This window comes from Sabethes cyaneus, chromosome 1, assembly GCF_943734655.1.
Source record: "Sabethes cyaneus chromosome 1, idSabCyanKW18_F2, whole genome shotgun sequence".
Classification (NCBI taxonomy): Eukaryota; Metazoa; Arthropoda; class Insecta; order Diptera; family Culicidae; genus Sabethes; species Sabethes cyaneus.
Window position 1 is genome coordinate 3,327,161 of NC_071353.1, and position 26,048 is coordinate 3,353,208.

The 26,048-nt window shown below is 42.0% G+C and overlaps 1 protein-coding gene across 1 annotated transcript in view; it reads right to left on the bottom strand.

The window, feature by feature from the left end:
• Nucleotides 1–919: 919 nt before the first annotated feature.
• The window catches only part of LOC128733915 (neurexin-1), a 156,125-nt gene continuing 130,996 nt past the window's right edge, over nt 920–26,048 (bottom strand). Inside the window, exons 9-21 of the mRNA XM_053827790.1 lie at nt 25,296–25,454; nt 25,071–25,223; nt 17,478–17,585; nt 17,032–17,416; nt 16,591–16,967; nt 16,256–16,376; nt 7,687–7,834; nt 6,865–7,622; nt 6,622–6,800; nt 4,103–4,274; nt 3,790–4,022; nt 2,121–2,442; nt 920–2,064 (exon numbers count right to left, since the gene is read on the bottom strand). Of these exons, the coding sequence (XP_053683765.1) occupies nt 920–2,064; nt 2,121–2,442; nt 3,790–4,022; nt 4,103–4,274; nt 6,622–6,800; nt 6,865–7,622; nt 7,687–7,834; nt 16,256–16,376; nt 16,591–16,967; nt 17,032–17,416; nt 17,478–17,585; nt 25,071–25,223; nt 25,296–25,454 (4,260 nt within the window). The remainder of the gene's footprint in view (nt 2,065–2,120; nt 2,443–3,789; nt 4,023–4,102; nt 4,275–6,621; nt 6,801–6,864; nt 7,623–7,686; nt 7,835–16,255; nt 16,377–16,590; nt 16,968–17,031; nt 17,417–17,477; nt 17,586–25,070; nt 25,224–25,295; nt 25,455–26,048) is intronic.

Genomic DNA, 26,048 nt, shown 5'->3' on the forward strand with positions numbered 1-26,048 from the left:
TAGTGGTGCAATATAACTGATTCGACTACTCGGTCAACAATAATTGGTCAGTAGCTAGTTCTTTGCTTTGCTGTTTGTTAAAATTTGTTAGGATCATTGTTTGTAGGGTTTTAGAAATTTTAGAAAAGACACGTACACAAACTGTCTGTACTCACATCGGCCACTCCGTGCCCTTGAAAGCAGCAAGGCAATTCAGAGATTTTAGTTTTACAATATGCTACTTAGTACATCGGGCATCGCTCAATTTTGGGGTGTCGTAACTGGAACCAACGGGTGTATGAGTGGGAAACATTTACCTAAACGGAATCAAGGAGCTTTAACAATGTTTAAATTGGGCAGAATTCCCGATCTTTGCCCTGGTTGCGGTATTTTTGGTATTTGCCTAATAGAGTAACTTTCAAAACGTAAAAAGATTCTTGGTAACAATTAAAATCCTTCGGTTTCGCTAGTACATATGCCGGTAACAGCAATGCAATGGTTTGCCACATGCACATTCGTTCTCAACGCACTTTTTGTTTTCGTTACTATTGCCTAACCTCAATTTGCGAGTGTTATGTGACTCTTTTGTGTGTGTGTGTTTTTTGTTTTCCTTTCAGAACATTCCGGCTATTTACAGTTCGGTTTTCTCCGATTACAAACTAGGTTTTTTTGGGTCTATGACTGCCACCAACAGCGATAGGTATGCGCCTTATTTTATGTTTTGTTATTTTCATCACATTTGCAATTTTTAATTAATCAATGATGATAGCATTAAGTACGTCGGGCGTGGGTGTGTACATGTATGAGTGTCCTCTCGACAGCAGTATAAATATAACATCTCTGATGCGTGTGATCCTCTGTTCTTTTGCTTTCTTACTTTTTATCTTAATTTTTGAATGTGTGAGTTTGCATCGTTGGTGGCAAATTTTGTGGAGCGGCTCTAGACGTACCACTCTTTGATATCCTTTGAGTTTCTATTTTTCGTTTTCGACGGTTGGCCCATTCCGCTAGATTGCATGCTTCCTCGATCGCTACCATTGTAACCCATACCTGCTCCGTTGCCTCCGCTACCCATTCCCATGCCGCTACCACCCATACCATTGCCACCGTTGTGGTGATGACGCAATGACCCATTCAAGGGTAGAGTGCTGCTTCCGTTTGTGTGATGGCCACCACTCATACCACCGCCGTTACCACTACCGTTGTAGTGAGGAGGTTGCTGATGATGGGGCTGTTGTTGATGCGTATTGTACTGGGAGCTATGCGTGTTAGTATGGGATCCCCCTAACAGAGCTGCGCTTGGACCTTGTCCATAGAGACCACTTTTGTCATGTTCCGTTTTGTACGACCTATCGCCATTAGATTTGATCCACAATACTAGCAAAATTACCAAAATGACCGCAATCAATGCACCCGCTACTATACCGATTATCATTGCTGTTCGTTCTTCAGCTTCCGAATTGATTCGACCTTTGTGCTTGGGAACCCGTGTCGGATTGAAGGCTGGTTGATGTGAATTATAGGGTGGTTCCGGTTCTGGGTTGGGAGGCTCCATCACCTTAACGGGTGGTGGCCTTCTACCGGCATTGCTTTTATGCTCCTGGTCTACTTCTTCATCGTCATCTGGCCTTCGCACTTCAATTATTTCATCATCTTCAGTGGTAGAAGGGGTATGCGGATACGTAGTTTCTCTGATATGGTCGCGATCGCGATCCCGATAGCTGATGGTGGTTTCCGAAGGAGTTTGCTGTTGCGTCGTCGATCCAAAGGTACTAGAACCACCTGTTGTACCCGTTGTGTACGTCGTTTTGCTACTCGTTCCTCCGCTAGTCGTACCACTGGTCATTCCCGTAGTACCCATCGAAACCGTTGTTCCATAAGTTGACGAAGTTCCAACACTACTACCGACACTGCTGCTGCTGCTACTGCTGCCATACCCGGTCGTTCCACTACTTGTTGAATCAATCTCTCGAGTAGTTTCGCTTGGTAGGTAAGTTTCCGATTTTCCCTGCGTAGTCAGCGTGGTAGTTCCGTCCGTCTTCTTGTCAAAATCGACAGTTGTGTATGTAACATCGGGGCTTGTTTCTGTGAAATGGATTAGAACAGATTGCAGGAACAACCACAGCTATTTAGACACTTACCTGAACTCTTGGCGGTTGATGTGGTAAACACTTCCGTAACCTCTCCCGATCCGGAACCATGCATGCAGTCTTCGTCGTCGCACAGTTTGCCTTCGTCCTTTCGGCGGCCTCCAGTTTTCCCACCTCCCGAAGCCGGGGTCGTTTGCTTCGTTGGCGGTACATAGACAGGGGTTATCAGATCATCGCCACTGCCATTCTCGAACGGCGGCGTGCACTCGTCTTCGTCATCGCCCCGACAACCGGAACCGGCCCCGCTGAAGATCAGATCATCCATCACACCTGGGTAGCCGCTTGCTGGGGTCTTGAAATTATCCGAAGAATTCTTTAATTAACATTCACGACAGTGCACCGGTTCGAACCGTTCCGCGTGGCCACACAAGCCGGGGGGCGTTTCGAACCGAGCCGAACTCTTTTTTTTGTACGGGTGGTTGGTGAGTGAAAAAAAGTACGAACCAAAGTAGGCGAGAGAGGTGAGAGACGATACGAGTAGAATCAAAAAACGTAACGGTATTTGTGCAAGAACTGCGAAACTTGTGGTATTTGTGAAGCAAAGATACAATGGCTATAATAAGATGGAAAAATGCTTATGGAAAATGTGGTAGATGAAAGGGGTTGCGGTGGAAATAGTTTTTGGTGGATGTGTTGTATAATGTGTGAGATTCTGTAAGTGATGAGTAAAGAAACAAACGTTTTTTTTGCTTTTGTGTTACTGAACTGTTTTGTGCTGTGTCCTTAGTGACTGTGTACATTTCAAGCAGTTTTGTTGTTCAGAGTATGTAAGTAGTAGCAGACATAGTATAGTGAGAACATGTTTAACGATGTAATAGGTATTATTTGTTGGTTCAAAGATAGGGCGAAGGAGTTAGAAGTTGTTCGATTGCAGCTGGTTTATAAATTATAAAGAAAAAACAATCATGCAGTTTTATTCATATTGTTTTTTTGGTCCAAAGCTGTAAACACGTTTCTTATTAAAAATTTCTTCCATTTCAAAGGGAAACAAACCTATGTCTGTTTAAACTTTCAAGCTAAATTATGTACAGTAAAGTTAGCAAGACTAAAACATTACCGAGGAGCCAAGAAATGCTAGTATCCGAAGCTTCTCTAATGTAAAAATAATATCACAGAACTAAAGCAATATTCATAAACAATAGAAATCAACTGACATCTAATATATCCGTAACTTTGAAAAACGTTGTTGCTATTCACAGTATGTGGGTATTGGTGCGCTGGAAATCTCGAAAGTGGTGCAATATACGAACACTCAGCTGTCTTTTAATCGTTTACGCGCGAAGAAGACAGCACAAAACAGACATTTACACTTCTAAAGGAGAAAAAAATAGCATTTATAACTTTAAATGAATGTCTTCCAATGATTGAACAAAATAAGCAACACTTAACGCAAAACCTATAAAAAATACTTTTCAAATTCAAAAAAGATAAAGCTTGAAAAGAAGATAAAATGATCAGAAAGAACTTCGAAAGAAAATTATAGCAGCAAATTTGGAATATCAATCGACAAAACAAAAAGCGCCGAACAAAAAATCAATATCAAATGAAAGAAATTAGTAACAAACCAATGGAAGTAGAATATCGAAAGTAACGAGCGACTGTTAGTTGTCGTGTTTTATCTGGTAAAAGATTCGAATTGCTTTTTGTTTAAAATTCTAACCTGCTGCATTCTTTGGTCATTTCTATCTAAAACGCCAGTTACCAATTGCACATCGCCCCGCACGTTGATGTGGGGATCGCGTTCTGCGGCCAGGTCCAGCACACGCAAACGGTTGACCGAGAGTCCCGCAATGACACCGCTGAACGGTCGTTCGATGCGGGATCGACCGTTGCGGGAAATTTTTCCGCCGACCTGAATGTTCGCCATCGAGGTGAATATCGTCGATTGGTGACCTGTAAGTACAAGTGTTGAAGTGTTGTTAGCCACTACGGTGGGAAGTTGTTGTTGTGGAGAATCGGAGAAAGCCGATTACCTGAAGGAAACAACGTTTGAACGTTGTAATCGTCGATCTGCAGTGTGGCATTTGCTCCGGAGCGGGTAAATCGCACAATATGGTAATTGTTGTCATTCACCTTTACGCCTATTTCACCCAGCGGTAGGTCGTGCGAACCAACGTTATAGACTATGAACACATTTCCTTCGACCTGGAAGAGAAACAAACAAGACATTTGAAACTAAAGCTTAGAAACGAAACATCATATTTGGAAATAGTTTGGTGGATCTCCTTCGATTTTCATGAATCTATGAATCTATGGTACATAGTTTTTGGTAAAAACAGCTTCATGAGCAGGATAAACAATAATTAACAACATAAACAACACAAAACGGAAGATTGAAGAAATTAAATATTAAAAGTATTATCAACGGTGTCATATTTTTGTGTTTGACGAGCTGTTCGGGTATCGAAATAAACTATCCCTCATTGGGAGCGAAAGACACGGTATTTAACATATAAAACGTATATTATTACTGACTAAAACGTGTGGCGTGTAACGCTCTACTGGTTTAAACCGGAAGTCATTTTACTATGAAATATTATCACACACACATATTAGCGCCTACCAGCATCATCCTATAGTGACAGGGAACTGTCACTGGAGAGCCCAGCGTCGTACGGAGCGCACATACAGGTGGGTGCACTCCGACAGAATAGAGTCGTCTCCAACACATATCATACGCCCTAATCACGAAGTACTTCGAAATTAGACATTGGAGTGATACCAGAGCATGTTCTGATCTCCAGGGATATATAGTCCTGATCAGGGCTTGAAAAGGGATCGCAAGTTGAATGTGACTGCCGTGAATGCGAACTTTCCGCATTCAAACTCCGCTTTTTGAACGATCATTTGACGGTTTTTTTAATCCAGTCAATCTCCCGCTTGCGCTGCTGCCGTCTTACAATTCATGCGGCATCTCAGCAAAAGCAAACAGTCGATCTCCCGTTTTGCTTTGCGCTTTGAGAATATAAACTGCAAACTGACTGGAAGCATACGGTGACGTATTTTTTCGTTTCTCTTTTTGTCTCCAAATCGGCTGCTCACAGTAATAGTTTGTCACCCGGACGTCGGTCCGACGCAAGCAAAATATTCGTTTGTATTGGACGGAATCCGACCGACTTCTTCCATGCACATGTAGTGGTTGTTTTTTTGTAGTATTGAATCATATGATTGTGCGGTTGCTTTTCGTTAGCGTGGTGATTGCCAGTCATTTGACTGTTTTGCAGTCATTCGTTGCTCCAAACGGTAAAGGCAACTTGATCGAAACAAAAATGTCAAAAAATTTTAGAGCGCGTTCGTTCTGTTGCGTGCGATCGGCGTTTGACTGAGCAAACTGCCAGTTGTGTTATGCATAGCGTTCGTATTCCACCTCTAAACGGACGGTGTGAACTTGAATGCGCGTTGGTGTGACTGCGGTAGAAAAAAAGGATCGGTCGAAGCCCTGGTCCTGATGATAGGACGTGCGTTGGGGTAAGCGCTTAAACATCATTCGGGTCATCCGATTACGGAGTCAGAAGACGCGAGTTCATGATCGCCTCTACTTCAGTCTTTGCTGCCATTTCCTCGTAAGTAAATTTTGCTTTTCCTACGATTCTTTTGAGATTATATATCATTGTTTTTACCTCAGCCTCCCAAATGCCACCAAAATGTGGTTTTCTAAGAGGACCACAGAATGCCGTAAGAGGTACAAAAATTGCTGATTTTTTATTATTTAATTCAAAAACACAGCCTTTACTGCCATGCAAATGCTAAATGATTCTAGCTTTAGCGATATTTACGTACTCAAAACGCTGTACTACTCGTTGGTGCATACTATCTTGGTGTATGCTTTTACCGGTTGGTGCCTGCATTATTTAGGTAACGCAAGTCCTTATAATCGAGCGGGTATAGAAAAATTTACGTTTTGCTCTGCGCAATCTGCCCTGGAACGACCCAATCAATCTTCCTCATTATCAAGCTTGGTGTTAGCTGATCAAACTCGATCAGATAGGCATGCTAATCGACAAAGGATGTTTGTGTTTGATCTAATGCAGGGAAATATAGACTGCCCAGTATTATTAAAAAAAGGTGTCGGTTTCGCGATAGGTAGTTACTTGCAATACCTCTTCACCGGGCACACTTTGGCCAGAACAACGCTTTAAACTCATGTGTTCATGCCTTCAACGATGTGTGTGACATGTTCGATTTCGACATGGCAAAGTCAGTGTTCAACAAACGAATCGGTGAAATTACATAGTACAACATAGTTTATTAGCATATTTAGGCTGTATGATTTTTTTGTCCAAGGCGGTGTGAAATAAAAATAAAAATCACAGATCAATCTTCTTACTTTGTTCTGTTCTCACATTGGGGCATTTGGTTTAAAAATTTACCCATCTTGTCCTACTTTTATTTCGGGAAAACAAAATGCTCCTAATTTTCCTAAAATTGGTATACTTCCTACATTCCAAGTGAAAGTTATTCAAGCAAAATTGAAAGGAAGAAAACAACTTACTATTTCCATTTCGACGTAGTCCTGAGTTGTAGAACTTTCGACGCGTAGCAGCACTGCATCGGATTTGGTGGTCACAAAACCCAACGCAACATTGTCCTCTTCAGTGTCGGGCTGTCGACCGGGTGGGAACGTGTACTGGATCAATCCCTTATTGTTACCAAACTCATAGGAAATGGATTCTGAAATAGAAATATTTTCCGTTATTAGTGTCAGGACGCCTTTAAACCCACTAAGTCCTCTCACCATCGTAACAGGTCGGCCCGGTGAACGAGGTCATATCACACTCGCAGGCGTAAGCGTTCCACTGTTGCACACAAATACCCCGGTTAGCGCACGCATTTTGGCTACACTTGGTGGGACCTTCACAGCCGGACACGACAAGCGAGCTGGGCACGACGGCGTCCTCCGTTAGGCTGGGGGACGAGTCGGTCAAATCCACCGAAGCCATGCATCCCTCGAAACCGGACCGCGATGCGATGCTCGACGGTAGGCGGGTGTACATATCCTTGAATACACCACCAACGTATAGGATTCCCTCCAATTCCAGGTGCATATTATTTCCGTTGGCCGTATAGATTTCGATCGACTCGTCCACCGCCAGTGTGTGAGTTTTAGGTCCAGGCCTCCGAATGCTAACCGAATGCCATCGGTTGTCGTTCATGTGGATGCGCGCTTTATCGCGAATTGTGATCGGTCCATCGCCCAGATCAAAAACGTAATGAATGTGACCGTTGACAAGTTCTACGGCTAGAAAATCACTGCGCTTGCCACCGTTGTAGAAGAGCAAACCGTTCGGCTCGAGGGTCTTGAAGCGAAAGTCGATGAACGTGGATGAGTAGGACTTCAGCATTGGCAGGCCTACATAGGAGTGCTTCGAACGGAATGTCGCCGGCAGATATGGCGATCCTGGCGGTGAATTGATGAAACGAGCCGTTAATTTGAATGTCGTTGTTGGCAGAGCGGACAGTTCCGGTCCGAGGGTTTTCACCAGATCAATGTAGCTGTTGGAATGGATGAAAGTGAGGGAGATTTTTCACTGGAAAGTGTTGACCGATGCGGACTTACCGATGTCCATTGTAGACGAAACCCTGCAGTTGTCCAACGAAGTTCGGCATGGCAGCCGTCATCTGGATTTCCTCTTCCGCGTGGAACAGTCCACCCAGGTGTAAGGATTTTACCTCCAATGTGCTATGTCGACCCAGTATTGCTTCCGCTAGAGATGGAGTTTTAATGTGTGCGTGTGCAGTTGTGTGTTTTTTTTATTGGATTTAATTTAATATTTATGTTTTGCCGTGATTCGCGAATCCATCGACGGGGACGGGTTCGGTTTCGTGGTTTGGGGAGGTAACAGTGGATGTTTATTTTTGTGAGGGCAGCACAATAGTTGTTGGTGTTGGTGACGAGGGCAGGAAGGAAGATACACAATGAGGCGAGAACGAAGAAAAGAAGAGATAAGAAGAGAGAGAAGAGGACACATTCAAGTAAAAAAAATTGTTTCGTTTCTCCTCTCTGCTGAGAGCGGTAGCATATCAATAGACAATCTTGAAAACTGGGGAGCTTTTGGTTAATTGTTTGATTCAGGCAGTGAATGGTGAATGGGGGGATAGCTAGAGGAGTGAAGGATGTAGGCTGTTGTGGGGAGAGGGTGTGTGACAGTGGTTGCGATGCTGAACAGACATCACTGACGCACAAAAAGCGGTTTTTTCTGCTACCGAAACTAAACAAAACTGTTTGGCAGAGAAAAACGGAACGGAAGGGAACGGAAAATCATCAAACAATATTCAGCCAAAAAGCGGGTGTTCTTCTGGAAACTAATTTAGCTCCGATTGCTTCTGATTTCAATCGTCATATCATAACAATAATAATAAATGGTAAAAACGGTGTCGTCGATATTGGCTCTAGAAAAAAACGGTGCTCTTTCAAACAAGGCTTTAACGGTTAGTGCGCTGTTGTGCGGGCGGGAAGTCTAGAAATTTACTCGCAGTGGGCAGTGGGCGGTGGGCGGGAGGCAGTGGATGGCAGGAGAGAAGGGGAGTCAGTTTCCGATCCGAAAGCGGGAAAATTATTTGCTCAAATACCTAGTTTAAAACTGTGCACAAAAACTGATAAGCAAAATGGCCGGTGCTGAACGATACACGTACAGGGGAATTTTTTCTAATCAAATTTACAGCAGCTTAGCGCGCTGATGCAAGTGGGACAGCTTTTTGGAAAAAGTGACGAGTTGGGAATGTGCTTTTTGTGATAAGATCGTGCAGGTTATAATAAAACGAAGTTTCAAATTAATGCTGGTTAGAACATGTCGATACTAAAAGTTGTCAAAAATGTGCAGTTATTGATTGATTGTGAATTTTTACCCATTTTTTTTGTTGGCGACCGTCACGTACCTACATTTGTATTACTGTTAAACTGGCAGTAAACTGTTGAGATTTCAAAATCAGCTTTCTTCATTGATTCATTAGTTAATAACGTATGAATAAAAAAAATGGACTGATTTTGGCGATTTTTCATGCAATTACTCTGTGAATCCTCCTATACATCGCTAATTGTAGCAACCCTGTTGTCTACAGAATTAATTTGACGGCGTTATCAGTTGATTTGCAACTACGCTCGAAGCTCTGTTCGTACTGCCAGCTCAAGCCCGGAGCAAATAAATTGGACATCGTGAGGCACTTCATGTCCGCTGGATATAGTCGATCCGGTATTTTCAACATCCTCTCTCTTCTAGTGAGAGCGTCGAATGGAAGCTTGCTTACGACCGTCCGGGGGTGTTGCACTTCCGGTAAGTGCAGCAGAAGCTGAAGAGGAAGATCGAGAGCAAGGTGATCTCTTCGTTCCGTGCGTTCCGGCCAAACGATGAAGAAGTACCTGGCCGAAATGGACATTTATGTGCAGAATCGTTAGTCGAGGTCGGCCAAGTTTGAAAACATCTTTTCGGCGAAGCGTGACATTGTGGTCAAAATGGACGGACGAGATCCACTTGAAGCTGGACGGCAACGGCTGACTGGCAGGAAATCCTTCCAACGTCTTCAGTTGCGACCGATAGAAAATTTCGGGGCGAATTTCAAACGGAGGATTTGCTCCAATAATTTCGTGGTGAAAACGGAAAATAACATGCCGCAGAACATGCCGACATCCATCTTTTCAAAGAACATGGCATCGGGTACGGGCATCAGGCTTTGGGTGTTAACTTGAAACAATTATGTCCGCACGTGACGGTAAGCCTTTCACAGGAGGTTATTCTTAAAAGTACAGAACTAGTCCGGTGCGATAGGGATAAATATAACATTTATGCGTGACTGCAAGGTTCGTAGGTGTTTACTGGCAAGTTTTTGCTGGTGCAACTGCAATCTAAAAGGTGTCTGTGTGTGCGTGTGATTCATTTTACTAGAGGGAACCAATCAACGATGCAAGACTGGAAATGATCTCTAACTTAAGTTGAATTATATTCTGTTAACCGATGCAATATGGTGAATTTGTCGAATTACTCGCTGGTTGGTGAACGAATTTTCATGCAATTTTTGGTTATAGTAAAGAGTTACGGACATGCCGGTAAAGCTGCAGGCAATTTTGATATTCAAATTACAAAATTATATCAACCGGTAACCGGTCGTGGGGATAGATAGAAAACCAATTAAACAGTTGAGAAGGGGCAAGCAATGGATGATTAGAACTATATGAAAAACTAATACCGTAATAGTTGAAACAATGTTAAAATCAGGAAGCAAGAACATCATACCAAAACGAACAGAATAAAGGAAACGTCTCAACTAACTAATAATCATTTAATAAGTAATACTGTTTCAAATTTTGGTGCAAATAAATTAGCGCCCTGACGTTCGATTTTGTTTTCTTTATCTTTGAATGTTATTTTCCAATCTCACAATTGAGTGTCTGAAGAACTGATCGCGATTTTTACCGTTCTCTACTGGGAAAAATCTCCTTGCTTCGGTAAGATAGTGCCTAGCAGAAAGTCGGTCGGAAGTAGAGAGTCGAATTTGGTTGTGTTAGCATGTTTCTCTACACGCTTTGGTTTAGGGGATTTGTTTTTGAAAAGGTATTTGATGTATTCTATGTGTGGAGACGAATTTGAATAAATAGCAGATATCAGAGATAGGTTGGTGAAATTTGGATGTTCAGTGAGTGAGTTTTTGGAGTAATTTTTTCTGTATTCCAAATGCAGGTTGCTGTGATGATTATGATTGGATGGATGACAGCACTGTAGTGGGTTGCTATAGACTTTCACTGTGTGCCTTTATTTACATGTCAAATGCAATCGTTGGAAACCGAGATAGGTGGCCGCATAGATTCAGGAATTCTACCTTCGAAACCCCTACCTATTCTGAGGCTAATTATTACAATCAATTGATTGCATCATAATAGACTGATGCCTTACCCATCGGCGTTATTATGAATAGCTATGTGTTCCTAGTGTATATATATATGAACATCAGCTATCGTTGGCGTTTGGCGAAACAATGTGCTTTGTTTTAGGATCTTTTGTTGGCCTGCACGTCAAACAGTGAAATGAAACAGAATACATTTATCAATAATGAACTCATGGATGTAGTGCAGCCCCCGGTGGATTTCCATCGATTTAAATTCAGTATTTTCCAATTCCATTGATAACTGACAAAGCTCCCAGATATTTTTTAAATTTGTCTTTAATTTAATTCAGCAGCTCGAAAACCGAGCGCAAATAGTTTTAACCCTTTATAAGGCAGTGGCAACTATATTGCCACCAACAAAAAAATTTTATTTTGCTTCTATAATTATATTGATGTCATTATAGACGCAAAACAAATATTTTTCGTTGGTGGGAATTTTATTGCCACGGCCTTATAAAGGGTTAAAAAACCGAGAACCAGGCCGCTGAAGAAAAAATTTCAAACTTTTCTCATTCTACATCAAATTAGCGCTTTAGCAGTACATCCCAGAGCATCGATGAAGATGCTAGAAAAAAAATCTGGACACATAACAATGAATAAAAACTAAAAAAAAACAAAGTCTTCGCGTGGCATTCCGTCGTTCGGAGCTTAACCTTTTGCTGTTGTTCGACAAATTTTAAAGCTAGCAGTTGATGCAGGTATAGGACAATTGCCGAGCAAGTGTCGATCCTACATTCGAATAAAAAAGTAACAGTTTTGAATTAAAAGTAAAATAGTTGAAACCCCCTTTTTTGTCTGTGCGGTTAAGAATATTACTATTGAGATGATGACTCAACATTGTGAATTCACTTGCATTTGTAAGTACGTGACAACAACTGGTTGAAGATAATAACGAACTTATCATAACGATCATTAGGAGTCTCTCTACGGCAGACCCTGCCTGTCTGTTTCTCTTTCTAGAACGAACTTTATCAGCGAAAACCGCAGTAAGCAAAAAGGCTGGGTACTTCATCTGTACCATTTTCGATGTTCAGTTTTGATTTGACTGAAGAGTGAATACCGGCTCGCTGCTACTGCTACAAATTTCAAGTAACAATGTGGTCAGCAAAAATGAAACAATCGAAACGAACATAATCGTGACTTACTGAGCTTCGATGCTACCGACGATGATGATGATGATAATACCGTTTTTTCTCATTGACAATAAAAAGTAAAGACGTCGTTCAAAATAACTGTTTCCAAAAATTAAGAAAATTGATTGGCTAAAAATTTATGAACGGATAAAACTCTGTATATATTTGATAGTCGATGAGTCGATGAGATGAGCAAGCGGTTTTCGACTTTGTACGCATTTTGTAGTAGTTGGCCTTATCTTAAAAGCAAAGCTTTGGGTTATATACGTCTATTGGTAGGAGAAGGACTTCGCAGGCGATTTTTAAAATACAGAACAATTACGGGGCTAGTGCAACGATCCTACTAGTTCTAGCAGCACCATTCAGTCGAGATTCAAACCCACGACGATTGGTTTGTTAGACCAGCATCGAACCTCGAAGTTAACTGGATTATCCTAAAAATACTATAGCGTGCAGCTATAGAAAGCGGTCCAGCGGATCATCCCGAGTCGGTAGTCGCAGAATAGCGTGTTAGTTTTCAAGAATTCTATATAAGTACCGGGGTTTAATCTGTTTCTGGATTTCAAGGTGGCGTTCGATACAGTCAAGCGAAATGCTTGAACATAGTTGTCCAATGAAATTGACAAAGCGATTCAAACGGTGGCTAGGTTATTATACTTCAGTAGCTTTCATGAGGTTAGATGAACTGAAGCAAGGGGATGCACTCGCCTTCGACAGTGCAGTACGAAGGGCAAACGTGCAAAGGAACGATCTCATATAAATTAGTTAGTTTTATGGATGGTATCAGTACTATGTGGATTTGTATATCTCGATTGTAACTGAGATATACGAAATCATATTAGAACGAAAAACTTATATTTCACACCGTATAAGAACATATATGTAGGGGAATATCCCCGGTTATGAAACAGGTTTTGTTTTTTGGCCGCAGCTTTTGATCGGATCATCCATTTTAAATCTTTTGCCAAAGGAAGTATATGGTTTTTGTTTGAAACACAAAAGTTATAGCACAATTTCAAGACAATATTTTTTGTGGCTAAAAAAAGTGTCCCCGGTTGTGAAACACCTCGGCAAATCTTTAGAAAAGAAAAGAAAATATAGAAATATCGAAGGGAAATCAAAAATTAAAATCATTTATTTGACAGATTCCACGCCAACTCGTCTATGGAGAACCCTCTCAGAATTCAATGAAACTTTGTGTGTGTAAAGAATTCATGTAAATAAGCCACCTTGCATACTTAGTTTTTCCAAAATTGCTCTAGACTAACTTTTGGAAAGAGCGCAATATTTTTCTCTTTTTTTTTTATCTTCTATACCTATAAAAAAGGATTTCTGTCTGTCTGTCTGTCTGTCCCTATGTTCCTTATAGAATCGAAAACTACTGAACCGATCGGCGTGAAAATTTGCATGTAGAGCTTTTTGGAGCTAGGAAAGGTTCTCTCGATAGCAAAAGACCCCTCCCCCCACTAAGAGGGGGGGCTGCCATACAAATGAAACACATTTCTGCATAACTCGTGAACTAATCAAGCAAATGGAACAAAATGTTGCATGTGGGTGTTTTTGGAGACAAGAATTTTTTCTATGGTGAATTGAGACCCCTCCCCATTTTAGGAGGGGGGGGGGGGGGGCTCTTATACAAATGAAATACAAATTTCCTCATAACTCGAGAACTAATCAAGCAAATGCAACCAAATTTAGCATGGGTTGTTTTTCTAGGCAATTTTTTTTCTATGGTGAATTGAGACCCCTCCCCTCTTTATGAGGGGAAGAATGACCTCTCTCCCTTTTAAGAGGGGGGGCTTCCATACAAATGAAATACAAATTTCCTCATAACTCGAGAACTAATCAAGCAAATGGAACCAAATTTGACATGCGGGTGTTTTTGTAGACAAGAATTTTTCTATGGTGAATTGAAACTTCTCCCTACTTTAGGAGGGGGGGCTCCCATATAAATGAAATACAAATTTCCTTATAACTCGCGAATTAATTAATCAAATGGAACCATATTTGGCATGTGCGTGTTTTTGGAGGCATGAATTTTTTCTATGAAAAATTAGGACCCCTCCCTTTTTAGGAGGGGAGGCTCCAATACAAATGAAACCATACAAATGACCACCAAAAACTATCAATAGTAACATTTGATAATTCAGCGCGAGACGGCCACAGGCCGCGAGTGTTGCCGGCAACCTGCCGTCAGAAGCGCCGGCCACTGCGGGCGGCAGCCCTCCGTAGAGATCACCTCTTTCTAGGTTTATTTATTTTCCTAGATCTACTGACCTCTATTACTTTCCTTCAGTTGGGTCACCCCTGTGAAATGGTACTTTGTACGAAAAGATTTTCCGTGAAATGGTACACCCCGCGTAAGGTTTTTCGCGAAATGGTATTCTACGAAACTCGATATTCCGCGTTATGGTCAACCGAGAATTGGTGTTTCGCAAAATGGTATTCGGCGAAATGGTTTGCAATGATGGTGAATGTTTAAATGCTACCCGCGTTATTTGATCAGGTGAGGCAATGGGGGGAGTTGTTTTCTACTTTACTGTGAGGAAAATTTGTATATTAAAACACCCATGAACTCCTCAGAAACTTGCAAAACTCAAGATTGTGACAAAGGTCATAAGAGATTCACGATTTATGTACAACACAGTTTAATTTGTGGCAATACGAAGTTTGTCACGTCAGCTAGTCATATATATTAGATGGTTGGAGGGTATCAGTACCATCTGAATTGACCGCAGACCTGGGTCGGCAGTTTTTTTGTTTGAAATAAAAATTATGCTCATGAAAATATATTCGCTATGTTCATATTGGCAAGTAGAATGCAGGAATACATTTCTAATAAACAGAACCCCGCTTTTGGACCCAAAAACTGCTTCCGAAATTGGGCACTCCGACGAAAAGTTAATGATTGCTAGTTTCCCGTTAACATTCATTGATTTTGATACACTTTTGTAGATTTTGAAGCGTTAAACGTACCATAAAACCGATCAGTGAATTTTTTTTCTAAATACTAAGTGACGATCAGAAGAGTAAGAAGTAATTTTTTATACAACGATTGCATTTGTTTCCGGATGTTTTCTTGTGCGATGTATCTACTGGTATGTTTGTTATGTGCACGTGTTGTTGCGGTGTAGCTTTTCCGATCGGTAACAGCGGCGGTGGCGACGGCGATATGGTCCACCGAAACCGCATTTAATTAAAACAAGTCCCACGGTTTTGCCGCCCCCCCATAACAAGCTTTCTAATGGCAAATGTATTTTTCTTTTTTTTTTTTTGTTGTGGGTGAATGTGACTTGAAAAGAAGGACAGAAAAGCGGCAATATAAATGAAGTGGTTATGAAATTTGATTTGATGAAAGTTGCCCCCCACCCCGTACTTGAACTCGCTTGTTTGGGGGTGGGGTTGTTGTTCGGGATTTTAAGGGCGAGCAGGAAAGACCTGGAGTGGATTGTTGTTTTTTTTTCGACCCGAACAATGATTCGGTCTGCGATGCGAGCGTCGTAGTGAATGGCAGTGGAGAAGTTGACCAGCAAAAAATAAAACATGAACATGGCGTTGGTGGTCGTGGTCGCGGTAGTGGTAGTGGTGGTGGTGGTGGTGGTGGTGGTGGTGGTCGGGCGGTAGGAAAAGCGAACGAAAGATGAAAATTAGAGATGAGCAATTTTCTGCGCTTTTCCATTGGAGTTTCATTTTGTTGTATGAATGCAACGAAGGGATGGGGAGGTAAATGAGTTTTTTACTCTCGGTTTCGTTTCCTTATCTGTGAGATGGGTGAGGGTCGGGGAGATAATTTAGAAGAATAGGTTGATTCTTCTTCGAACGATGTTTGTGCTTGATTTCGTCGGGTAGTCTTTTATTTTTATGTTTTGCCGAATGAAAAGGAATCAAAAAGGTACACCGATTTTTTCCGCTGTTTTCGCAGTTAGGCGATCGATACCAATTCTGTTATTATTATCATTATTATTATTATTGCTTTATGCACGAATCAAATTTGGAAGTAGGAGAAAGTTGGAGCTTTCCTCTCAATTTGTTAGTTTTTGTTTTTTGTTCATCAAAAAAGAGAAACGACACGTCACGACACGTAATAGGGCAATATATGGTGCTGTTGATACATACATAACATACCCCTGACGGGTGCAGCCCCGTCAACTTGCAGTCGCAGATTGGACGCCCGTCGAGAGAATCTCACCGTGTGCCAGTTGTTATCGTTAAGGACACCCTGGCCAGCCAGCAGGTTCTTTTGTTTCCGGACACGTCGGCAAGGTATTGTGAGGATGTGATTTTTGTTTTGTTCAGAGAGTAAAATGTCGATTATATGAGAAAAGAAAATAAGAAACATTTTGAAGTTCTATTCTACTCATGAGCTAGATTATTGTCAAGGGTGCTTTTCGAAAGCTGTAATCTGAACAAAGTTATGTATAACATGTGGAGTGAAAGTAAAAATGCGTTACCTTTTCGCGTTCACCTAGTCTTACGTTTGCCCGTATGCGACCTGCCACTAATCCAATTTCGAGTCGGTCCGATGAACTGGACTCGGCACTGGTAAGCAGTAGCAGACCGGCTGGGCGAGATGTTTTGAAGCGTATAACAAGTTCCTCGGTTTGAGTTCGTGTTCCTTGGCTTCCGCCGATCCAAATTGCCATATGCTGGGAGCCATTGAACGCTAGGGTTGCTGACTCGCGGCCACAAGTCGGGCCAGTAAATAAAGTTGCCGAACAGTCACAGAGCGGTCGATTCCAACCTTCCGTGCATTGTCCTCCGTTTTGACAGGGTGACACTGAACCTCCACACTGATTAGCTACAACATGGCAGGATGGTTTGATTGCACCTGCAATAGAAATGCATTGGTCGTAAAGCAGCTGGTCTTCACAGTCAATAGGACATCATTTCACCTGAATCTTGCTGTCGAGCGAAAGCGGCAATGTCAATCGGCTTTCCGCTGAGTACTAAATCGCGTAGGCAGCCGACAAATCCCTGCCGCAACGTGGCAGTCCATATGGCCGGTGGTATTACTACTTCCGCATAGGGTGGACCGATTCCTCCCAGGTACATCGGACTGTCCAGTTCGAGCTGCGTCGAATCGCCGGGGGTACGAAAATCATTCCACTGTCCGTCGACTCCCACCTTTCCTTCACGGCCATTCCTTCGAAGCGACAGTTCATGCCAGACACCGTCGTCTACTCGTCGTCTAGACGCACGTACCTTAACTGCTCCCGAGCCCAGGTCCATGTGAATGTAAATATGGCCGTTGAGTAGCTCGACCGCGAAAAAATCCGGCTGTCGAAAGGGAAAAATCATTGCGGCTATCCTCAGCACACACACAATATGGCACACTTACCCTCGGTTGTCTCGTCACGGTATTTAGGATAATTAATCCGTTCGGTTCATTTGTGCGAAATTTGAACGACAACATGCCTTGCTTAGAGACGTCCCACGGCGGCAGGAGCTGTGTGCGAGAAAGCGGAAAGAAGGAGTAATTAAATTTAAATTTCAAATGCGATCGCCCACGCCTTTTAACTCCAGCAGCTAGCTAGCAACCAAACGAGGGAAAAATTTCCATGGGGATCGGCTAGAGTAGCATTAAAGTCGAATTCCAACACTTTTTTTTGCTTCATAAGTCACCATGCTAATGAGTTTAATGTTTGGTCAAATTTTCCTGTCGTGATTACTGATGGATACGGTTTTACTGGAACCAGCAGGCAGCGAATAGATTTTAAAGTCAAATTTGCTGATAGGAAAAATAAAGCATAAACCGAGAAGTTTCTTCACTTTTCACGCCATCAGAATGAGCAATAAGCCTTTTTGGTGGAGTTCCGCTTCAAGGCCGTTATTTATTCATGTTCGTACGCTCCGTGCGATCGGGAATGTAAATGTAATTTTGTCTTCTGAAGTGGGAACAGCTGTATTTTTTCAGAAAAAGCATTCAGGGAAAATTATGTCCGGCAAAGCTTTTGCGCTGACCCCTGCCAATTACTCTCGGTGGATGCCATCGCACCGGTAGCATTCGCGTGTAAACATCCCAACAAATAATTTATTCATCAGAATGTAGTACAGAGGGTAATTAGCATATATCATGAGCCGCACCTCGTGCGTCATTCAGGCTTTTACAGTGCCGTGCCAGTCAGTCATGAATACATTGATTCATGCCCGACGTCGATGGGAAAAAATGTGTGTACTTTCGCAGAGATTATCCCTGCATGTTGTTTTTGTTTTGGCTCGTGAAACCTTAGTTAATGTAGCTGTCAACTCAAACACACACTCACACACAAGTTGGTGGTAAGTTCGTTGAAATTGAAAAGCAGTTGGTTTATTCATATATCCACTTATTAGCCAACCTGGTTTCTAGCATTTACGGGCAATCCTAGTTTTAGAATCGTGTTTTGACAAGCTAATAGTGTTGATTTCATCATTATTGCTTTTCTAATTAGGCGTGGTACATAAATTACCTAACGCAAGAATTATAGTTTGATTTTTTACAAAATGATTTTTATAACGGTAGTTTTTTGCAATCGACGGGGGGGACGGTTGAAGAAAGTAATGAAACACAGGTTTTGATAGTATGCAAACAGAGTGGGATAAGACGTGAAAAGGAAAGAGCGGAAAATTATGTAAGGGAGTGGGAGGGTCATTGAAACAACGTTTATTAAACACTAGTTGAGCCCGAATCTTACGATCCGGAAAATATAAATGTCTGTTCAGAATTCAGAAAGCTGCGGATACATTCTATTGGCCAGTGTTCGCGAAGATGTTTAATCTTTGAATTAGTTCTTTGAGTTTTTATATTGCATAATATAGCTCTAACATGTTGTACATTGAAGAGTCTTAGCCGGAAACTGAAACAAATAGTTTTTATGCTCGCTTTTAACTGAATAAAAACATTATCTCCACTGTGCTGATTCTATAGCTGGACAAAATGGCTTTTTTGTGTCCATTGTCCGCCGCGAACCGATTCATATGGTCGGTGTTAAGTCAGACAGAACCGAGTGACAAAATTCTGACTTCAAAATCATCTTCTATCTCTGGCTGTTTGCAACATTAAGATAAACAATCATTTATCGCTAGGATAAATGATTGTTTGTCTTACATTATCGATAATATTTAATATGCAACTCAGTTCCATCGACAAACATGTTTTTCTGACGAGAAAACTGCTTATGAGCACATGCACTTCAAAATCATGTCAGCATCAAACATAAAGCATAAAACACACACATAACACTAACCTCTTCGCGTATCGCATTTTACTTGAATATTTTAAACAAAACCGGCTCTTCACTTCACTTGAAATGCAGTAGTTAGAAACATTTAATTGTAGCACATCAATATCTGGCTCACTTTGCGTCAATATATCTCCGCAGTTGGCAGAAATTTACAAAATATGAAAGCACACGGGCACCTAATCTACATTTGCGCATGCAAAACACACTCTGCATGCACTATGAAAAAATCTGTATGTACAACTGGCGTAAAAACAGTTTTTATCCACCGAACTTTTCACTTAAAATTTGCGTTTCAGCGGCTTTTACTTATATAAGTCATTTCATCTAAAAATCTGGCAAGTTTGATTTACCTTATTCTTAAACATAAGACGAAATGCATGCCGACTACAAACCAGATGTTTCCAAAATTATTCCGGTAAATGAGCGTATCATGCTGCGGTAGGGCGGTTTCCGTATTTTTTCTTTTACCTCCTGCTCGCAGTAAACCAATGGTGCCATACAAAATACTAATAGCGTTTTTGTTTTTTAACCTGGGTAAGTTCCAACCCGACCACCGAATAAACAAACCTGTTCGGGAGAATAAATAAACGTCAGGTTGTCAGTGCCCATGCCGTTGCGCATGGTGGGGTTGAAACTGTAAAAATACCCAGAGCGAACCCGTCGTCTGAAAAGTTCAACCCAGAGCGAAACTAAATTCAACCTGAGTGAAAAAACAAAAGTTTTAACAGCGGTTCGTTTGGAACTAGTGCGAACCTAAGCAAGTTTTTCGTCATGTAATAAAGAAATCGAACGGTAGATATGACAACATTATATTGGGCAAAGAATACCAACGAATTTTGTGTGTTGTTTGCGAATTTTTTAAGCTCTCGAGTAACTTTAGCTAAAATGTTCATCATATGTTATACAATACTCCCGTGTTTTAATAACATTGCTCCTCAAACTGCATGTACACAGACAGTGCCTTTGGTTATTGGACACTTACAGTTTATATTCTATGCACAAAGCAATACAAATAAAAAATGATGATATCTTCATGATCATTAATTTCACCTTAAAGTAAAATGTTGCTAAGAAAATCTATGATCGTTTGCTGACATTAACTCATTTTGTAAAATTTTGCGACTTGGTCCGGTCTGATTTAACACCGACCATGATTCGACAAGCAATTGAGTTGAGCAGGCAAGTCGAGCAGTCGAATCAAGCACTCTAGTCAAGCAGTTCGGTCGGGCAGTTTAGTCGAGCGATTGAGTCGAGCAGCTGAATCAATCAGCCGAGTCGAGCAGTTTAATCCAGCAATTGAATCGAGCAGTTCAGTCGAGCAGTCCAGTCAAACAGTTTAATCAAGCAGGTGGCTTGAGTAGTTGAGTCGAGCAGTTGAGTCGAGTAGTCCAGGCGAACAGTTTAATCAAGTAATCAAGTTCAAGCAATCAAGTTTAATCTAGTCGAGCAGTTGAGTAAAGCAGTTGAGTCGAGTCTAATCTAGTCTAGGAGTCGGGTCAAGCGGTTCAGTTGAGCAGTTAAGTCGAACAGTTGAGTCGAGCAGTTCAGTCGAGCAGTTGAATCAAGTGGTCGGGTCGAGCAATCAAGGCGAGCAGTTAAATCGATCAGGTTCATCGAGCAGTAAAGTCGAGTAGTCTAGTCGAGCACTTGAGTTGAGCAGTCGAATCGAGTGGTTTAGTCTAGCAGTCGGGTTAAGCGGTTAAGTCGAAAAGTTGAGTCGAGCAGTTCATGCGAGCAGTTGAGTCGAGTAGTTCAGTCGAGCAGTTTATTCGAGCAAATGAGTCGAGTAGCCCAGCTGCTCGAGCTCCAGCTAAGTCGAGCAGTCGAATCGAGTAGTCCAGTCGAGCAGTTAAATCAAGCTGTTCAGTCAAGCAGTCCAGCCGAGCAGTGGAATTGAGCAGTTGAACCGAGCAGTCGAGTCCAGCAGTTCAGTCGAGTAGTCCAGTAGAGCAGTTGAATTGAGCAGTTAAGTCGAGCTGTCGAATCAAACGGTTAAGTCAAGCAGTTGAGTCGAGCAGTCGGGTTGAGTGCCTAAGTTGAGCAGTCTAGTCGAGCTGTTGAATCAAGCTGACAGTTGAGTCGATCAATCAAATCGAGTAGTCTAGTCGAGCAGTTGAATCAACCAATCGGGTTGAGCAGTTAAGTCGAGCAGCCGATTCGAATAGTCCAATCGAGTAGTTGAGTCAAGCAGTTCATTCGAGCAGTTGAGTCGAGTAGTCCAGTCGAGCAGTGGAATCAAGTAGTTGAATCGAGCAATTGAGTCGAGCGCCGAATCGAACAGTTGAGTCGAGCAGCTGAATCATGCTGTCCAGTCAAGCAGTCCAGTCGAGCAGTAGAATCGAACAGTCCAGTCGAGCAGTTCAATCGTGCAGTTAAGTTGAGCAGTCGGGTCGAGTAGTAAGTCAAGCAAATGTGTCAAGCAGTCAAGAGTCAAGTCGATCAGTCCAATCAAGCAGTTGAGTCGAGCAGTCCAATCGAATAGTTCAGTCGAGCAGTTCAGTTAAGCAGCACAGTCGAGCAATCAAATCGAGCAGTCTAGTCGACCAGCCCAGCCGAGCAGTCTAGTCAACCAGTTGAGCAATCGAGCAGTCTATCAGTGGACCGGTGAGGTGATTGAGAATACAACCCATTGCTACGAAAGCATGACGTTCTGTCAGAGACCTGTTTTTAGTTACCGATAAGCCTCTTAAGACGTCCTGTCAGAGACCTGGTTTTCGGTACAGACATAAGCCTCTTATATAAATATATATACACTGCAGTCGCTTTTTACGCGGTTTTTTACGCGAATTTCGGAATTTACGCAGTTTTTTACGCGACTTTCGGAATTTGCACGGTTTTTTTACACGATTTTCGAAATTTACGCGGTTTTTTACGGGAATTTCGGAATTTACGCAGTTTTTTTACGCGACTTTCGGAATTTACGCGGTTTTTTACGCGAATTTCGAAATTTACGCGGTTTTTACGCGATTTTTTGAATTTACGCGTTTTTTACGCGAATTTTGGAATTTACGCGGTTTTCGGAATTTACGCGGTTTTCGGAATTTACGCGATTTTCGGAATTTACGCGGTTTTGATATACGCGGGACGTATCCTTCGCGTAAAAAGCGACTTGAGTGTAGTTGTGTACCGCTCCTTTAAGTTGGGGGATCCACTGATCAAACCAAGCTCTAATGGGAGCCAATTATAACCAGATTTGAACCCAACTTACAATAATGTTGTCGTGAGGGGCGGCAAGAGATCAGTCACAGACGACTGCACTGGTGACAACGATGGAGAGGACGGCATGGAGCCGTGAATAAGCCCAAAGTAAGATAGGAGACGGACAAGACGAGCAAACAAACAAAGGAAGGAGAAAACAAGATAAGTACAAGTCATCTTATTCAATATTCCTCCAAGTACACAATTATAGCGGATATGGAAAGAGTCAAGCTCTATCATTCTTCTTCCTCCTCATTATTCCATCATCACCAACGCATTATGGCGCTAGCGTTATCCGCAAGGATTCTTTTATCATTATCACAACCACCTTATCTCAGCCCTGGACAGACTTGGCTTTAACTGCCCCACCTCGTGCTGCAAACAGAACAGAAACAGAAACTTCGCCTCCCAGGACTTGGCCCAGGCGCCAATGCCTGACCTTATTATAAAGGTCAAGACAAAAACACGAGATTGATCTATACCAAAAATGGTAAATACACTTTTCTTTTAAGACTTCAGCTTCCAATATCAGCGTTATTTAAAATTTTTCAATTTTTTTGTTGCAAATGAAGGTCTGGCATCTCTGACTACTTAACTCCATCAGTGAGTACAGGAATCCCTCAAATAATGCGGTGGGTGGTACAGTATACCAACCGCGATATCTCAGCTATCCAGTAACCAATAAAGTTGATTTTTGACTAGGTTATACAAGGTACTAACAATGTACCATAAATCAACTGTATTGATTAATTAACAACTAAGAAATCGCCGTAGGCGTACGGCACTATTCACTGCCTTAGGAAATATTATAGAGTAATTAATTAGTTAATTAATTAATTAATTAATTAGACAATAAGTATGTACAGCAATGGCCGGATTTTGTCACCCCCATGATGAATTTAGGGGTGACAAAAACGGGACAGTGACAAAATCGGATATATTTTCAATTCCGTTTTTTCTTTGATATACATTCGAAAAAAAAATAATCCGTATTAACTTTATCAGGTTTAACCCACTTTGAAACCTCAAAATAAAATACGACAGTATCAGGACAAATTTGATGAAGTATTTTTTATTCAGTTGGGCATATTATTTTTTATTCGCTTGCACCGCGCACATTACTTTTTCCTTGTTGTGGTTTACGGTTGTCAACTTCAGCAGCACTGATAAGTATCCGCCAGACAGGGGACAGAGAAGTCCCGTGCAGTGTGTGGTGCGATGGTGGAAAATAAATATTTTTGATGTGCGGGTTGGTCGGTAATTTAAGCGGCTTACAGGCAGGAAAAAAAATAACCCGGATTCGTCACATTCGTTACCGGAAAAAGTAATGGATGTTATTCGGTTGTTGCGCTGTCGAAAATGAGTTCGAGGATGTGTGTGTTTGTGGTTTATGTGTTGTGGTTTTCATCTAGTCAACCAGGAAGTTTGTTGATGAGTTAGATTACGTACGCTAGGAGTCATCCAGATTTTGCACAAAAGTTTTCTCATTTAAGTTACATTTAATCATTTCTGAAGACTAGTGCGTGTGTGTGTATAAATTAGTTCAAAGCTCGCCATCTCGGCGGGGCTAACACGAGCATGTCTAATGTCTAATTGAATTCCGAACTCGAAAGTGAACCCAAATTGTCACCCACTTCCCATGTACCATGTCTATCTTTCAAGGCAAGAGAGAAAGGACAAAGATTTTCAAGACGATGAGCCAGTCAAATCCGGAAAAGGGAAAACTTTCACGAGTGGCGCTGTGGTCGGTAAGAATCTGATAACGAATCAGACTGTGCAAACAAGTACGGAATGAATGTATGCAATGTACAGCTTAGTTTGCATACGGTGATAAAGTAAATCCTGCTATATTGCAAGGTATTTTACACCGTGGAGTAATAGAGCGCGGGTCCAGAGGGGTATATAAATTTTACCACTTGATGGCGAGTTAGTATCTCTGCACAGGCGGGCAAAGTGGCATTTCATGGAACTTGTACAAACACAGTTTGTTGCGTTTCGGAGGGTGGGTGAAGTGAACAGCTAGATAGTAGATGTGTCGGAATGAATTTTCCTGACATAAATTTCTAAAGAGATCGGAGATTCCGACAAGCTTCTACCACTGGCCGCCCGAGGGTTGTTATCTCATCGAGACAATCCTCCGTGTTCTCGCTGTTACGGTTGCCACAGTTTGGTTTTGGCGTGTGGTTTATAAATTATAACGATGGTAACGGGCTGATAAAACTGCCGGAGCTGTGGACCACTGACTCGGGAAATGCTTTGCGAAAGTGATTTCGCTTATCGAATCTTAATTCCACTCCGATCTCGACGTGAATGGGAAGCGGTAAAGTAATAAAGTCTGCTGGAGATGCAACATGGAGCAGTTGCGTCGCGAAGAGAAAGGGGTTCAGGATTTTTGGTAAAAGTTTTTTTCGTATTTCTTACCAATAAAGTCAATTTTTGCATGAAAAAGCACTTGGGGGCATTCCGCTTGGCTGATTTAAGCATTATCTAGTAGAATTTTTTCCTCCACTTACCAGATAAGATTCGCGGGTGGTGAACGTGACTGGATCCTGAGGGTCACCACTAGGGCACTGGTAGTCGACGCGTCCTGCCACTTGAATCAATTTCGAACCAGTCCGAGCCAAGTCGATCAGGTTTAGCCTTAACGTATCTGCGGAGAACTCCACCTGAAAAATACAAAAAACAGAATGCAATCAGACAGCGCTCATCACGAAGTGTGTTATTTTGCCACCCCGTACCTTGCGAAGGCAACCGACGAAGTTGTTGTGGACGCGAGCGCCGAGCAGCGCCCGTGGGTTTACGGCACCTCCCACGTAGACGCGTGATGACGATAGCATTGTAAACTTTCCGGCGATGTGCGAGTGGTCAGTGTAGACATCATCCACCACGGCCACCAGCTACTCGTAAAAAGTAAGCGAGAGGGAGAAGAAGAAAAGAGCAAATAAGTTTCCGATTCTTGCTGTCTGAATGGTAAAAGTTTTTCCCTTCCGAAAATTACACTCGGTTCCGGAAAGCTCTTTTTGCTACACTCATTAAAACAGACTAGCACTGGGAAAGTTCCACCCGTGCTGCAAGGGTCTTTCGAGGCCGTGAGGTGTGTTTTCAGGAGAAATTTCTTTCACCTAATTTATGATGTTATTTGCATTTTAATTCACTTCATCAAAAAAAAAAGAAAAAAAGAAACGGATTATATCGCGAGGGGCACATGGTACCGCAGCAGATTGCAGCCCGTGAAGGAAAAAAACTTTTGCACTTACTTTCGAACGATTTAACTTCGTTATGGAAGGTCCGATATTGTCTTATTTTTCTCGGTAAGTGGATGTTCGAAACCGACGAAAATTTTGCAAAAAGCACAAACCGCCTCCATTGGATTTCCGGACCGAAGCAGACGCATGCTATTTTGTTCCGCCCGCAGGCTGCAGGAGTCGGGCAACGCTGAATCATTTGAATAACACAACGAAAATCTAATTATGCTTGCTTTGCTGGCTGTT